At 31.2% G+C, this 18,775-nt stretch overlaps 1 protein-coding gene across 1 annotated transcript in view; it reads right to left on the bottom strand.

The window, feature by feature from the left end:
* Nucleotides 1-18,775, bottom strand: part of Rpn8 (regulatory particle non-ATPase 8) — a 62,707-nt gene that overhangs the window by 38,867 nt on the left and 5,065 nt on the right. Inside the window, exons 2-3 of the mRNA XM_085813923.1 lie at nt 3,041-3,230; nt 207-299 (exon numbers count right to left, since the gene is read on the bottom strand). Coding sequence (XP_085670049.1) covers nt 207-299; nt 3,041-3,215 — 268 coding nt within the window. The 5' untranslated portion in view covers nt 3,216-3,230. The remainder of the gene's footprint in view (nt 1-206; nt 300-3,040; nt 3,231-18,775) is intronic.

Genomic DNA, 18,775 nt, shown 5'->3' with positions numbered 1-18,775 from the left:
TAAAAATAATATACAATTAATTTAGAATTATAAAGAGATGACTGATATAAAATTAAGTTCTAAATATTTAACAGCATTTTGAATATATATTTAAAATATGATCATTAAAATTCACATAAAACCTTTTTAGAATATTTTATACATTTCTAAATATTTAACTGCATTTTGAATATACAATTAAAATGTCATTATTAAAATTTACCTACCATTCACTTTTTTAAACATGCTATACATATTTTCCAAATAATCATGATCCAGGAACCATACACTCTTGTCTTTATCATCTTCATCGAAGGGAACTATGTAAAACATACATTCTTAGTAGAGTTTAAAAAACATATTAAAACTAAAAATTGAGATGCACAGTAGTAATTAATCTGTCTTTAATTGCAAAATGTTAACTACACCTTTTCTTTCTCAAAACTGTGACATATGATACATAATGCAGTGCTTACATCCTTTATTCGAAACGAAAATAAGAATAAATAGCAAGAAGAAATAACTTTTTATAGTAGTTCTGTAGTTAAAATATTCAAATAAAAAATAATACCAAAATTTTTGGAATAATTTATGCATAAAATGCAACATCATTTTCCATGCTGATGACATAAAAAATGCTCATTAAATAAATTTCACTTTTTTAAAACTTTCTTTTTGAGGCTATTGCTTACAGAAGAAATATGTTTGCTAAATTTTAAAGTAGTGCTTTCACACATTATTTTTATTATAATTATTTAAACTGACACTTTTTTCTTTAATTTTTCATATATGAAAATAATTAGATCCTGTTTACTTTAGGGGGAAAAATGGATTAGAATTAAATATCAACTTTACATTTCTCACTTGATTCCAAACTTATAATACTCACGATTTTTTTTTAACATAGCTTAGTTTTGTGCTACTGCATGCTTTGAAATTCATATAAAAATACTATATATAAATATATATATAAGATAAAAATATATAAATCAAAATTATAATTTTAACTAACAGTAAAACTTTTGATTCTCCCTTTCTGTTCTAAAATTCGTAATAACTTCTCTCAATTACATCATTTTTAGATCTTTCCTTTTTGCATGGCTTGTGCAGTGCTGTTGACGTAATAATTTTTAACTGAAGCTTTTAACTCAAACCAAAACCTTTCTCTTTGTGTCCTTCCATCTTCCATAACTACGTACTTCAGCTTTTGCCTCTGTGCTGCTTAGACGTTGTTTCATTCTGCTCTGTACCTATTTGCAACAATATCAAAATTGTAAATGTTCTTGAATAGTGCCAAGCGATTGTGGCCACAAACGGCAACTGGAAAATAAAAATGGAATTAAAATTGCCTCGACTGCCAAATTTTTTTAGATATTACGAAGTCAACATATTAGCTCACTACGCAATCAAAATTTTTCCTCTTCAATATGGATCTACATGCGTATCAACAGTGTTCTGGTTTTTCTTTTCCTTTATTTTGCTTTTATTATATATATATATATATATATGTGTGTGTGTGTGTGTGTGTGTGATATTTTAACTTCCAATATTCATTATGGCTGAGGGTGAGGGCATGATGACACAGCTAACAAAACTGAGCTTGAAGTATCATAAACTTTATTTTCATGCATATCAGATAATTTTGGTAGACAAAGTATTTATCTAATCATAGTTAAATACATTAATTTTTATGTACACGGGTTTTAAGGTGAAGAACAAGAGTTTTGGCATCGCAGGCGAAGTTGAGAAGTAGTAGAGGTGACGTAATTGCTCACAACACAGTATTTATTCTACACGGGTGCATTGGTTAATTTTAGCTTTTAGTTCCCTTTGCCAAGCAGCATTATGCAACATGGAAAGATCTTGAATTTGGGAGTACAGGTGAACTAAGGGGGAGAATACAAAGTTTCGAATAGTCAATTTTAAGGTCGCCAATCATATCTTAATGCAGCCATTGTATTTTATTATATATATAAGAAACTAATAAGTAAACTTAAAAAATTTAAAAATTATTTAAAAAAAACTAAATTCCTCTTTGAAACATTTCACTATTTTTGGTCTGTGTAATTCTTTACCCATGCCTATATGGAAGATAAAACACAAACTGAGTAATTGAAGAGTTAGGAGGCAACTTCCCCTTGAAAATATGTCTCCCGCCTGCTCAACAATTATTCACTTAATGCAAATTAATTTAGTTTTAAGTTAGTGCAAATTAATTAAATATTTTTTCAAAGTTTTTAAAGATTAAATTTTTGGATTATATATTTTATTATGTATTTAGATGCTTGCACTTAATTTACTTATGTTTCCTGAATTTGAATAATATTGCAAATTAATTCACAGCAATAATTAATAATTTAATTTTGTTTACAATTGAACTTTCATAATTTAAAATTTTAATTAGCTTTATATGAATGAGATATGATTTTGTATTTGTTACACACAAAGGAAGAAAAGCCACTGGTATGATTTCAGCACACTATTTTGTTCAGGAGATATGCAGTTTCAGAATACTGTGATGTCACTTTCAGCTGACCGACTGAAGGAAAACTACGATTGATTCCACTTCATTCACTTGATTAAAAAATGCTATCACAGGACTCTGAAGTTGCATACCTGTTAAATGAAAATATGTGTTAAAATCATTCCAAAAGTATTTTATTTATTTTAACCTCACACCTTTCTTCTGGGATACCCTATAAATGAGCAACTGAACATTTTCCACTGAAGACAAACTTTTCAAATAAAATTAAATTAAAAAGGAACAAAAATACACAAATATTCAGATAGAAATAAACTTTTTGAAAGTAAATGCAATTTTAAAACGTTTTTGGAATTTTTCCATTAACTTCAATGAATAAATTTTTTAATGTAACACTATCTCATTTTTCTTACATAAAAAATTCACAACATTAACCTTACAGAAAATTATGAGGACGAGATATTTTCTTAAATTAAAAAGCAGCTCAATAAATAAAACATAAAAAATACTTCAGTGCCAAAGTAAGCAAATATTAATAAATATGCAATAACTGCCATTTATAAAGAGGGAAAAACTAACCAGCAAAACTATTTGAAACATCCAAAATTCCCTTTCCTTTCCAAGATCCTAGAAGTATGCCAACAACTCTCTTTTGATTGCCAATTTTTCCCATCCTATTAAAATGGTCCACAACGCTCAGGAGAACTAGTGGATGTACAATAACTTTGGAAATTGGAGGATCTGCAGCAGGCATTTTTTAACGTTCTTTCTAAACAACAGAATTAAAATACAATTAAAAATTCAAGAATTTAATGCAGCATAATCAAATGACAAAATATATAGCAGATTTCTGTTAATTCAGCTCTAAAATAAATAAATAAATAAGAAGAAGAATGAATAAAAAAATTACTTACTGGAAATAATAAATTTTACTTATTCAGTGAATATCAATAAAGTTAAAAAACTATGAAATGAAAATAAATATATTATGATCATGATATTTTGATGGCTTAATTTTAAGAATGTTTATTGAGAATATTTATTTAACAGCATGTATGATATTCTGTAGCAGAAATGCTCTTACAACAATGGTAACTCATCCTTTTAACAGAGTTGTTGATCATTTGTTGTGATAGCAACATCCCTACATAGTAGAAATACATATCAGAGCCCATATACACGTACAGTAGAAATACATGCAATAAAATACTAATAGTAGTAGTACTAATACAGTCAAAGAGTACTAATACAGTCAAAAGTCTTTAATCCGAACGTCCATAATCTGGACCTCAAAGCTACAAACTTTCTGCGCATGCGTAAACGCATCATGCGTTTACACATGTTCATAATACCTTTATGCATGCGCATATGCATTTACGCATGCATGTTTAATGTATAACGGACGGTATAAGCTAAGCTAAAATTATCTAATTATCTATTTCAGTTAATGTTGCAGATTGTGTTGTTCCTTATCTTCCAATTGAATCCGGCTTAATTTTTTGCAGACTATTAGAACAATTTTATAAAAGTAAGCTTGAACTTTCGATTATGTCAAATACAATTTTCGATTCTGGAGCTGCCAAAGGATCTACAAAGCGAAAACATGTTTCGATGTCCATTAAACAAAAAGTGGAATTGCTGCAAAAAATGGATAAAGGCATGAAGAAAGTGACAGAGAGGTGATTTGTTTCTCTAACCATTTTGAAATCTGTTTATCAATTTCATGTTGCTCTGCGGGGAGTGACGTCACAGCATGCAATGAACTGGAAGTTGATCTGTCAGCACTATCCTATCTTCAGGGCAGATGCTTTTATTTTATTCGGCTTATAATTCCTTACTAAATGTTGTATTTCATCTCGAAGTACTCCGTCTCTGATATGATTTAAATCAAATTCCTCCTCATTATAAATATCATGAATACACATCAAATAGTTTTCTGGTTGCAATTTTCTAATTTTGACTATGTGTAATGTATACTTTACACATGCGCGCGTTGAAAGAAATGTTTAATAAAGTAAACAAATAAATATTAAGCTTTTTTTTTGTAAATTTTGATACCCTTTAGATCATAATTGCTCTTTATTTCATAAATTACAGTTTCATATTTTTAATTTTACAATTTCTGCATGCCATCTTACCAGATTTAAACCGATGATCTATAATCCAGAATCGCTGAAGACCCGACGAGTCCTGATTAAAGACTTTATACATTATTGGTATAACAGAAATACATATCAGTAAAATTTGGCAAATGATTTGAAATCATTCTTCCTAACATGCAATGAATATATTTTATTGAAATCCAGGCTAATGATCTTGGAATCCAGTTTAATCTTTGAAACAAACAAGTTTCATGCAGTTGCATATTTTATGCTATTAAAATCTGAGTGTATCTATTTATTTGTTTGTTTCTAACATCATTTCCTATGAAACAGTAAGTAGTTGAATTTTGAGAGAGGTATTTCCGAGTTCAAAAAAATCGTGGGTAGCCATTTTGACCATTCTCATCTTCGTACAAATTTAATTAGCCGAGATATTAATTAAAAACTCTGAAAACTCTAATCTGTGCACTAATTTTTCCGAGTGGCAACAGTTTCACGTGTTGGAGATAAAAATGCTGATTTCGAAAAATATTGCTACTGTTTTCGCTTTGAAATCATAAGAGTTTGTTAATAAAAAATGTTTAAGTTTTACAAAATATGAAATAAAAATAGCATTGCAAATATCAAACATATTATTATATAAGGTCATATTGTGATGCTGAAGAAAGCACGATTGCATAGAAATCTTTTCAATAAATTTTCTGTAGTTTTTGAATCATTTCTGAAAAGTTAAATAAAAATGCTTGAATTTTTTTTCACTGTTAGTATTTCTGATATTTCAGAAATAGAAAAAAGTTGGTAATACCACTGCTAAACAAAATGATAGGCAAACTTAAAAAAATAGTCACATAAATATATTAAAGGGAATTAATGTCTACAATTTACATGTTTGACTTATTCAGTGCTGATTTCAATTATAAAAATGTCATTTGCATAAAATACAAGTATAATCCTAAAATCAAAATAAAACCATTTAAACAGAGCACAACTAACTTGCACTAATGTAATTTTCATAAATCAGCCAAATCAACCACTGAATTTTACGAATATAATTCCATTACCTTGAAATAATGCCTAAGAAATATCTGATATGGAAGCTGTAATATCAAATTATTTTATTCTTCCAAAAAACATTCATCATTGCCCTACTCAATATCATGATTATCGCTGGTTACCATGCCAATGAACCTGGGTTCAAATCCTGCCTGTGGAATAGGGGCATTTAAAATATGGTAATCTCAAAATCTTAAAAGATTGGTAGCAAAGGAAAAAGAGTATGCCATGCTTAAGTGGACCCTAGGATTCCATTTCTAGGGTGTTCTTGGCTAAAACTACAATGTAGTGGCATAAAGTAATTTGCTATCATTCTGATAAGAAATCGCTCGACTTGTTTTAAAAATGAGGCATAAAAGTTACCAGCGAGGATATTCTGTTTGGCATCGGTTGTACCATTTTTGGCGACTTTATCGGTTGCGACGACAAAATGCAAAAGTACCGAATTCTTTAAACATGGCATTCCCTTTCTGTATATCTGTCAGTCTCTGAATTTAAAGTACTGTCAGTACTGTGAGACAATTTTTTTTTGTCCTTGAACAGAAAGTTGTTTAAAAAATACTACCAAATTGCATTGCCTGTGGTGCACTATAAGGAACCCAGCCTATCAGTTTCTTCTCCTTTCATACAAAGCTTCATAAAAAAACTATCATTCGGGTACAAAACAGCCCAAACAAGCTTTTATTATGGTCATAGATCACAAATCCCTAACAGTACTATGGTATTTAGAATAGCTCATATGAGCGCCCCCCCTCCCACTTGGCACGAATGCCATAGCTAAGGATGAAAATCATATTTTATCCTGTCCCACTATATCACATTTTCTCCATTTTTTATGAACTTTTTTTAATATATATTTAGGCTTTTCAGTACTTGTTTCAACTTTGTGGATCTAAGAATATTTAGAGTTCACTCAGGCCACTGCACAGGTCCTATTTGGGCTTCCCAGCTATTTTAAAAACAAATTTACTCTTTAAAAGTTCAAATAAACTTTAAGAGTATACAGCTTATCCTCCTTAAGGAACTTTTTTTTTTTTTTTTTTTTTTTTTTTTTTTGCATAAAAAATGAATTCCATGAGTGTGAGTATGGAAGATAATTTTCAAATACTTCCTTTGAGCAACTGCTCAATTTTCATAGATAAAATGCACATTGGAGAAATCCACATTCCTACATACTGCTTGAAATCCACAAGAATGCTAATTTACACCAGCACATTACTTTCATCTAATGATCTGTATTACCACAATATGCACTTTTTGTAAACTTATTGCCATTTCATAATCTCTTTATTTTGATCTCCTCTACCTGCTTTTAGCCAAATATTTTTTAAAACCAGCCTATATAACTCATAAAGCACCATGTCCAGCGTATGAAATTATTCTTGTATGTGCAAAAAAGGTACATTGCACAAAAGAAAAAGGGGGAACAGTTCTGTATCTCCTGTTCTACTGGGTTGATTGACAAAATTCAAATTGCGTTTTTCATGTCTTGAAAGTGTGACTTTGGATATGTATTACATTTATATATAGCATTGTTCTAATATAGGTATTTTGACACAAAATCGGACTTTTTCTGAAATGGCATGTAAATTTTTTTCCCATATTCTTTCGATTCTATGATTCAAACTATGTCTTAAATTTTGTAAAATTTGGTGCAAAATTTATGCAGAAATTCATTAATTTTATTTATTCCTTCCTTCCCGACAGTCTTTCATAGGGCTCTGGCATTTGTAATCTTAAAAATTAAGCCCTGATTAAACTTCTTTAAATTTAGCAACCTCTTGGGATAAGAGACAAAGCAAGCTTTGTTAATTACCAAACAGTCATCAGATACTACAATGCTCACCTTGTGAACTTCATATTTCTAAAGCTATTTCATGTCCTGCCAGCATACTTTTTGCTATTTCTTTTCCTTGCTTCAAATAAACTTAAGCATGTTTAAAAAAAAAAAAAAAGAAAAGAAAAAAAGAAAAGGGGGGAATATAATTAGTAAGAACAGGTGTGCTTCTTGTACAGATTTAGTCATGTACATCTGTGTGAAGAAATTATTCTGTCAAGAAATAAAATGTATTCACCCAGATATGAATGAAACTATGTTTTTATGCATTCATGTTATCAATATCAAAATTACTTCACATACATAAATATATATAAAGAGCAAAAATTAATTAGAAAACTCCTTTTATCTTAAAAATACATTTCTTAGGCTATCATTCCAAATATATACAGTCAAAAGTCTTTAATCCGGACCTCAAAGCTACAGACTTTCTGCGCATGTACGCATGTGCAGAAATAATGTATAAAAATAATAATCCGGATCCAATTCGAAGATTAAGGAACAACGCAATCTGAAATAACACGACTGAAATAGATAATTTTAGCTTAGCTTATACCATCGGTTATACATTAAACGCGCATGTGTAAACGTATTATGTGCATGCGTAAAGATATGCGCATGCGCGTAATATCTTTATGCATGCATTTTTTTCTCCTAAGATAAATTACATATAAAAATTGAAGAAGGTTTTATATATATAAATAAGCATGTGCATGTTTATAGTGTAGAGAGTACTAAATTGAAATGCAAAAATATTCCATACTGCTTTGCACAAAAATATGCACCAACCAAGTATTGGTCTTTCCAAAAAAATATCTCTGGACCATTTTGTTCTTTTTTTTTTTTTTTTTTTTTTTACCTTTTTCCACTGCCCCTTGGCTAATAAGAAGGGCAAATAAAAGAGCATTCTGTTGTAAAAACTTTGTTTTGAGCTGAAAAAGACATAACACAAATAACGAAAACGCGGGAAATCAGTCGAGCGGGAAAACAGCACGCGAAAGGTATAGACACATCCACGCACGCACAAATTCAGATTCTCTCATTACCCACAGCTTAGACCCCAGCCTTGCAGGTGTGAACGGAACTCCCATATTTTATGACCTTTTGACTATGCCTCTATGCCGCCATCTGAACACAGCCTAAAAATCCTTCCCATTCAAAAATTTATTTTCTGTGATAATACCTAACTGCATATCACAGCATCTGCACAAAAGCTATTTTACTGGTTGCTTGAATGTTTTAGCAGCTATATGATTAAATTTTTTGGTGAATTTATCAACTAGTCATCAGCCTCAACCTTGCCCCTAGTAATTAGCATTTGCGAAAAAATGTAGGTTTCTAGATTAAAACTCCTTTGTAAACAACAAAGAACTTAGATAAACAGTAATGGTATTTCTCAACTGATTGGTCACAGAAGTGTACGATAAGGGTGTATATCTTTCAATATAATAAGTTCCCACCCATACCATATAATAAATACTGGGATTGAGGTAGCACTGAAATTACAACAATCACAATTTTTAGTGAATGTTTCTACTGTATATCAACTAATTTTTCTAAATTTGCTTTCCATTAATTTGTTTTAAGGTTCAGATATGAATAACACACAAACAAAAAAGGGGGAAAACAGTGATTAACTGGTTAACCTTTTTAAAATTCTTATCCATATACCTGATTTTCAGGGAATTAACTTTTTACAGCACACAGACATAAAATCCTTCAAACACCAATTTAAAAACAGTGATGATTCTAAATGTATTTCAATTAAGTTAGATTTTTCAGAATAAGTGATCAGACCAAAAGTGATGTAATTCACCTTGCTCTTATCTTACTACTTTTTTCACTCAAATTAATTAGATATACTCATACTTGAAACTTTTTTTTTTAATACCCAAACCAAAACACTGGCAAACATTTCTAAATCTGATTATATCAATTCTGGATTAACTTTGATATCAGTTGAAATCCATGGCAAAAATGAACATTTTGAACCTTATTAAAATATGAAAAGGAAGTAAATTACTTCATCACTTGATCATGCACATGTCACAAACTTAATTTTATTTAAAGATGGGTAAGATTATTCATTCAAATGTAGTTGTATTCAAAGATTTAAATTAGTACAAGTATGCTAAGGAATTACTACTTAAAACACAAATCATGCACTTACTATGCAGCCATGCAATCATTTGAACTGTTAGTTTTATTACTGTTATTATAAAATATGTGAGGATCGAGATGATGATTACTAAAAGCTCCCAAACAGAGTGTTCAATCTTACCTCCCTGATATATCAACTGCAAAATGTAGAAAATGCCTACAGAGGGTACTCCTGTGCAAAAAGGGAAAATCCCAGGGTGTGTTCTCCCCTTGGAGAAAGTGAAGCTACAGTCCTAAACTTTATAAGTGTTTTAGAATTACTGAGAAGTTGTGATTTATAATATGAACTTTCATGGGCCATCGAATCCGAATTAGAAATGAATCGGCGACATCTAAACAGTGAGTTCGTGAAAACGAAAGTGTGCTCTTCTTCCAAAGCGATTATGTTGTGTAACCTGTGTTCATAATAATGGAAGGAAAAATTAATTCATTAAAGTGTGAAAAAGCTACCCTAAAGGGTAAAATCATCTGTTTAGAAACCTTTGTAGAATCGGTGGTTGAACCAATAAGTGAAGATATTATAAACAAATTAGAAAAAAAAATAGAAAATGTCTGCACCGTCAAAAGACGTATAGCTGAATTACAAAAGGATTACTTCAAATTGCCTGTAAAAGTGGATATTAGTGAAGCAGAATCGGATTTAAAAAGAGATGGAGATTCGTCTGGAAAAATTCAAAGTAAGATTAAAAACATTCTTACATAAATTAAATGTGAAATTTCCTGTAAAAGGTACTGAGAATAAACAAGGTACAATAAGTGTTGATAATTGTTCTAAAATAGCCCCAGATGTAAAGCTCCCAAAATTGAGTTTACCTACATTTACTGATAATGTTTATGAATGGATAATTTTTAATGATTTATTTAAGGCTGCTGTGCATAACAACGATAATTTGTCAAAAGGACAAAAGCTTCAGTATTTATTATCAGCTCTTAAAGGCAATGCATTTCGAGTCGTAAAATCAATCCCAGTTTTGAATCAAATTATGAAGTTGCTTGGTCATTGTCAGAAGAAAGATTTTCAAATCACTGAGAACAGGTTTTTGCCCACATTAAGCGATTTATATCAATTCCACCTATTCACAGTGAATCTGCTAGTGCTTTACTAAATTTAGTTGACATTACCTTTGAATGTACGAGTGCATTAGAAATTTTAGAACACAAAATTGATGGGTTTGCTGATACAATGTTTGCATATGTTTTGTTACAAAACTTAGATGCTTCAACAAAATTATGGTTCGAGTGCGAATTTGGTAAGAAAAATAATGTTTCCAAATTGAGTGACTTAACTGAATTTCTAAAAAACTCATGCAAGAACTTTAGAAGCGTCTAGAGTTTCTAAGAACACGAACCAAAAGCATTGTTCTAAAGGTACTGTATTGATAACGAATGTCAAATCATCTAAGTGTAGGTTCTGTTTGAATAATCATATTATATATAAATGTCCTAAATTTCAAGATATATTAGTGAATAATAGGGTTGAATTTATAAAAAAAGCAAGGATTCTGTAAACCATAGTGTAAAACAGTGTTCTTCAAAATCTTCATGTGCTAAGTGCAGTAAAAAAAATAACACCCTAATTCACTTTGAGAAAAGAAGTAATAATTCATACAATGGTGTACATTCTCAAAAAGCATCTTTCGCCACGAATAATGCTAGTGAAATAAAAATTTCATGTGAATTAAATCCGATTGCAATTAGTTTCGAAACTAAAAATGCGACTCATTCCATAAATCAATCAATCATTTGTCGGAACAAGTTATGAATGCGAATCTTTCTCGCAGCCAGAGCAAAGGTTTCCTCTCCAAGATCGAAAAACTTACACGTTTTTGTCTACTGCTGTGATTAAGGTTTGAATGGGAAATGGAGAAATCATAAACATTTTAGGAATTCTTGATGTAGACAGTCAAGTCAGCCTAATTCGAAAGGAAATTGCAGATATGTTACAAATAAAAAATCTGATATATACGCTACATGACTTCTTTATACAGAATATTAAATTATATGCATTTTTTCTCGCATTTCACTTAAACTTATTAGATTTAATTAAACCTACTTCGCCGACAGCACATAAACCACAATAGAATAAATGCATTCTTTAAAATTCACTTTGTTTACCATAGCAACACTCTGGCGCTAGGTTTACTTAACAGTATTATATTTCCTTCATATTATAACTCAAAATGCACAAGATTCATACCATTTAAAGAATTATCTAATCGTTGCCACATGTTCTATTCAAATACTAATAAATTCTTTCTTTTATACAAGCTAGAACTATGTATAAAAGAAATTAAGCAAACAAAACAAAAAAGAAACAGTTTTTCACAGACGATTGAGTATTTCTCACTCAATTAAATCAGTTTTCACTTCGCAACAAGGCAAAAATACATAAAAACTCAAAATACCTGTATAAAAATTACGAAGTAAATCTTATTTCCTCGAAAAAATTCCAGAAAGGATTAAGCATGATTTAAATAATAAATGAAGGCATTATCTTTGTCATTGCGAAGCTAAGTTTCTCTAGATTGGCAGCAAATCCACTACTCAGCTGTTTCAAATGTAAACAAAAGCAACGGCCGCCATCAAATTAGGCTTAGCGGCACTTAAACAATTTTAAAATTGTTGATAATTCTAAAAATATTGCATACAGATTTACTAAAGGCATAAAACCCTTAACCGGAAGATAAAAACAACATAATTCAATCATTTTTAAAGCAAAAAATGTACAATTTACAAACATATAAGAGTAAAGAAATTGAGATCACTGAGCCGGGTAACAGAGTGGATATATTTATAAATATATTGATATACGTTTAGCGCTGCCGATTGAAACGAAAATATGAGGTTCACATCTACATGTTATAGTAGTCTTATATACAAAATTTCAACATTCTGAGGCTACTCGTTTTTGAGTTATGTGAGATATGTACGTAACTATTAAAAAACATATAGAGAAGTACAGAAACGACTTTCCGGCTACAGTACAAAGGCTTGATACCTGTTTTTATGTAGATGACCTTATCACAGGTAATGACAACATTCCATCTGCCTTTGAAATTTCTAAAAGTGCTGAAAAATAATGAAACGCTGGAATGCCCTTAACCCTTTGATGCGTGCGATATAATTTTTATAATTTTTTTAACTAAAAACTCTAGAAATTGAATATTATGATCCTAGAGACAAATAATATATGTATTAAAAAAAATCTACTCTTGCCCATTGTTTTGTGAGTGGTGGTCGCACTGTGAAACCATCGCGCATCTAGGACTTTGAAACTTACCTTTTTCTGTGCGCATTTCCAATAAATGACGAAATTTACGAATTTTTTTTAAATGCATGTAAGAATTGCATAATATACATATATTTTACAAACTAAAAAATCATCAGAAAAAATTTTAAAATAAATTGTGACACTGTTCAAAGCATGTTTTGTCTTTTTGGTACATGCATAGACCTACATTGCACGTTTCGCACATGCATCTTCTACGACGTTTCTTCCTTGGGCTACAAAATGTACACTAATTGGATCTAAATTTCACTGGTATATGTCCAGCGTTATTTAGTTTCTTTTCATCTGGCACATGAAATTTGTGTTTTTTTTATGTTAATGGGGGGAGGGAGGCTTGGTCTTTTTGGCTTTGGTACGGATCATTCGTTTCCCATCCATACTTATTTTATTCGTATTTCGTCTCAAAATATTCAGAAAATATTTTTAATTTAATAAAACTTTACACGATTTCTATTTTCAATTACAGCAAAGTATATTTACATTTTATTTAAACCACAGGAAATAATTTATAAAATCACAATACTAGCTTGGAGAGCAAGTGTGTTGAGGTCAGAGAAAAGTCTCTGGAAAAGAAAGACTTTTTACTGGCCAGATGCACGTATTGTTTAGTAATAAAATAACTCTGTGATTTCAAAATCCCTTATCTATATCCGGGTAAAAATAACATTCCTATTTAAGAAGCGAGCAAATGCTTCAAGGTGAGCCTTTGGAGCATTGTGACACAATGCTCTAGTGGGGCAGTGGTCGCACCCTGAAACCCCAAAGCAAATGCCATATATATAGAGGGTTTTTTTTTAATATATGCAGTTTAATTATTGCTATTTTTTATTCTTTATGACAGAAATCATGATGTGCGATGAACATCATGATTTCATTCAACTTTTGAAATTTAAAGTTGTTTATATTAATAAAAGGAAGTTATTTTTGTCTCATTGAAAACGAATTTTAAAAGGCATCCGATTTGAAGTACTAAGATCTAAAACATGTATGATTCTGTAGTCATTTTGTGTTATTTAGAGGTAAAAGATCAGTAATCAATTGATTTTCACTCAAAAATTTCAGAAGGAAGAGGAGAAAAAAATTCGAAAATTGGTGGTTTCAGGGCGCGACCACCGCGCGTCAAAGGGTTAAAGAAGTGGATTTCAAATTCTGAAAGGTTAATAAAAGAGTGGAAAGCTATGGGATTTAAGCAGTTATGTCCAGAAGATTTAGATTATATTCCTTAGAAATTAATAGTTTGCTAGAATTTCTCCAACAGAAAAGGAACACCAAACGATTTCTAATAATGGCTGCTGGAAGAATCTTCGACCTGCTAGGTCTAGTGATTTCTTTTACTATCCACTTCAAGTGCCTGTTCCAGAAGATCTGGCAAAGGAAACTTTCTTGGGATGAAGCTTTACCTCCTGATATAAGTGAAAAGTGGATGAAGTGGTGTAAAAAGTCCCATAACTTAAAAACTTAAAGGTTACGAGATATATACTTGATTCTTTTATTGATCAAGATGCTGAACTCGAAATTCATAAATTTTTGGATGCTAGAATTAGGCTTATGGAGCAGTTGTTTACATTATGTTAAAGGTTGAGAATGAAATCTAAATCAATCTTGTAGCACAAAATCCAGAGTGGCTCCGTTAAAGAAGCTGTCATTGCCAAGACTTGAGCTTACTTGCGGCAAGATTAGCTAGTGAACTGAAACCAATTATTGACAAAAAAACAAATATCAAAAAGTTTTTTTTTTTCTTCTGGAGTGATTTGAAGGTTACCTTATACTGGATTCAAAGTCCAAGTAAGAAGTGGAAACAATTTGTATCAAACTGTGCAAAACAGATACAAAGCTTGACATTGTCCAGGCACGGCCAATCCCAGCTGATTTACTTACCCGTGGTGCAAGTAGTGATTCTCTTATAAATAATTCAACTTGGTGGACTGGACCTTCCTTCCTAAAGGAAATTATTCCTGAGCCTCCAGAACTTTGTGTCACAGAGGATGAGTATTTTAATGAACTGAAAAAAGACCATGATAATATTGACTCTTTGAAACTTTTTAGTATTGTAGTGGCCCAGTTATTGCATGAGAAATAATTATTTTTTTATTTCATATATTTGTTCATGTGTTTAATTATTTTATAAAATTAAATTTAATATTTTGTTAATATTCATATTTATATTTCTTTTATGCTGAATGGCAATAAGTAGTTCATATTTATATTTAAATTTCTTTATGCTGAATGGCAACTAGTTCTAGTTCTGATTCATGATTGCTAGGTTTTGGTTTCAAAACGTTGCTCGTAGCGTCACATTTCGACAGCCGGAAAATAAAATGCAATAACTTAGCTATTTGTTTATAATTCATGCTGTTACTAGTCATAAATTAATTTTAAACATTAGTAGCCAAGGCTACAGTATAACAAAGGACTTTAACTTTTTAAATCACATTTTATGACTTAAGTAATGATTTTATGCATATTTTACGTGTTTTGAGTTTTCTTTCCAGGTTCATCTGTAATACAAGAAACCCGAGTACCAAAAGGACAGCTTATGTAACCGCTGCTGAACTAGAGCAAGCAGAGATTTTCTTAATCAGACAGGTACAATCTCAAGAATTTTCGGCAGAGCTGAAAAGTTTATCTAAGGGTGAAACAGTAGCCCCCGATAGTAAGCTAAAAGGTTTAGCCCCTTTTATCGATAAAAATTATATTATTAGAGTTGTTGGTCGCCTCCAAAATTCTAATCTTGAGTTTTATAAAAAACATCCTGTGGTGCTTCCACCAAAAAAAAAAAAAAAAAAAAAATTAATTGTAATGTATTTTTACAAAAAATGCTTTCATGCGAGAACGCAAACTTTGTTATATTATACGAGAAAAATACTGGGAGAAATATTTGCAGAAAGGGTACTATCCGTTTTGAAGACAGTAAAAAAATTGCAGCGAAAACGTATGCGCAAAAGCGGCCATTTAACAGCGTGAAAAATCGACCATACGAGCTGATTTCAGATTGCAAGTTTATATAGTTCTATATTTCTTAAGACGCCATTGAAATACTAGTTGAATTTTTAAATCCTTTTTTCATATATTTTTTTTTTTTCATTTTTCATATCATCATTTTTTCATTTTTCAACAATTTGGGAATTGCCCATGACAAAAAGTCTGCAATAGAATTTTGGGTAAAGTGCAGAGTCACCCATCTGTCATCATCTGTTTGATGTGTTGTTAAGAATTGCACATACTTGGTATCCATGTACACATCAACCTATTTTCACTTTAAAAAAAAAAAAAAAAAATCCCAGAATAGCACAAAAATGGCCCTGCACATACCATTGACTTTATCTATATATACATTGATCTATTTTCGGTTAATCTTTGAATTATGGTAACTTGGCGATTTTTTGGTGACCAACCATGCTACAGCAACCTGCTAGTTTTTTTGTTTTTTTTTCCCCCTCCAACAATCTGCTAGCCAAATTACGCTTATGCTAGAACTCTTATGGAACAAAAGTGCTTAATCATGATGAAGATTAGGTGCGAAATTGGGAGAAAGAGCAGAATCACCCACTGCTTGCCGCGTTTTTAAGAAGTGCACACACACGGTATCATCCATGCACACGTCTACCTATTTTCACTTGAAAAAACATCCTAGAATAGCACAAAAATGGCATTGTGCACACTCTTGACTTTATCCATGTACACTGTCCTAGCTAGTAACCTTTATCACCTCACCAAAATGTCGCCAAATTACCTGTTACCATATTCCAAACATTAGCCCTATTTTCACTTAAAAAGTAAACGGAAATCGTCAAAAATCCAACTGTTTTTACCCTTTTAAAAAGCGGCAAACAAATAAGTGGGCAAATCTGCACTTTACCGAGAATTTTTTCAAAGAAAAGTCATCATTCATTATAGAAAATTATGTTTGAACAACTAGCGAGGTGAAATTAAGTTTTAGCAATAACTCGGTAGCGAAATAGCGATGCAGGCATATATTCAGTTATGTTTAGCAATTTTTATATAAATTATAATACAGTCAAAAGTCGTTAATTCGGACACCCATAATCCGGACCTCAAAGCTACAAACTTTCTGCGCATGCGTCACGTGTGCGCGTAAGACCTTTATGGCTGCGAATATCTGTGTGCGCATGCGCGTTTAATGTATAACGCATGGTATAAGCTAAGCTAAAATTATCTAATTCAGTTATTGTTGCAGATTGCGTTGTTCCTTAATCTTCGAATTGGATCCGACTTATTATTTTTTGCAGACTGTTAGAGCAATTTTATAAAAGTAAGCTTGAACTTCCGATTATGTCAAATAGAATTTCCGATATATATTTACTAATTTGTAAAGGATCTACAAAGCAAAGTATGTTTCGAAGTCCATTAAACAGAAAGTGGAATTGCTGCAAAAAAGGGATAAAGGCGTATTCTTTGATTATCTAATCATTCCGAAATATGTTTATCAATTTCACGCTGCTCTGCGGGGGGAGAGAAACGACACGGCATGTAATGAATTGGAAGTTGATCTGTCAGCACTATCCTTATCTTCAGGGCAGATGTTTTTATTTGGCTTATAATTCCTTACTAAATGTAGTATTTCATCTCGATGTACTCTGTCTTTGATATGATTATGATTTAAATCAAGTTCCTCGTCATTATAATTCGCTTCCGATAGTGAAGAAAGTGACATAGGTTATTGAAAACGGTATTCTCGACACAGCAATTATAGGACTTGAACAGCGGAACTTTATAACTAAACAAGAAATTATGTCTGTTTAATAGAATTAAAGAGAAAGTATTATCACATGAAACGAAGCAACTTAAACAACTTACACTGAAAGAAATGTTTAATAAAATAAACAAATATTAAGCTTTTTTTTTTTTTGTAAATTTTGATAATCTTTAGATCATAATTGTTCTTTATTTCATAAATTACGGTTTCATATTTTTAATTTTATAATTTCTGCATGCCATCTTACCAGATTTAAACTGATGATCTATAATCCGGAAAAATCGATAATCTGGAATCGCCGAAGTCCCGACGAGTCCGGATTAACGACTTTTGACTGTAATGATCTGAAATAGTTATTTACTCTTATGCTTCCATTCAGTCATGTTTAGCCTTTTTATATAAATTATAATAATAAAAAAGTATTGTATGAAATTAACTTTTCATCTAAATTAAAACATCAATCTTAGATGGTTATTTACTATTATACTGCCTTTCTTGCATTAGGGTTGCCCCAATTATTTTTGGCAGCACTGGCATCAACAATAGTTTGGCGATTTTTTACGGCCCTCAAAACCGAATAGTACTGCAGAAAGATTTGCCATTTGTGTGCTGTTTGTTTTAAGGCAAATCCTTCTACTTCTTCTCAGTTAATGGGAAATCTGCCATCAGAGCGTGTTAATGAAAATTTTGCATTTAGTGATACAGGAATCGATTTTTGTGGACCCTTTATTGTGAAATACAACCACCAGAGTAAGGGTGTGTTTAACATAGTTTATGTTGCCATATTTGTTTGCCTCGCAACCCCTGGAAATCGTAACAGAGATAATGACACAAACTTTTATTTCTCGTATTAAAAGGTTTTTTTCTCGAAGAGGCAAACCTAGAAAACTTTTTACGGATAACACCCAAACATTTGTGCGTGCGGCAGCAGAGTTAAAGAGATTGTTTAATACGGTGAATTCTCCTGATACACTTCTTGCAGGATATTTATCTTCTGAAGGTGTTGACTGGAAGTTCATCCCTCCGAAAGCTCCCAATTTTGGCGGTCTTTGGGAGGCTGGCATAAAGTCATTCAAACAACATTTGAAATGCATCGTGGGAAATACTAATTTAAGTATAGAGTAACTTTTAACAATTGTAATAAAGATCGAAGGGT

Source organism: Stegodyphus dumicola, chromosome 3, assembly GCF_044657685.1.
Source record: "Stegodyphus dumicola isolate Sdum_Otavi_A_Nest chromosome 3, ASM4465768v1".
NCBI classification, from domain to species: Eukaryota; Metazoa; Arthropoda; class Arachnida; order Araneae; family Eresidae; genus Stegodyphus; species Stegodyphus dumicola.
The sequence above is the reverse complement of the archived record's forward strand: the minus strand, read 5'-3'. Positions and strand labels throughout refer to the sequence as shown.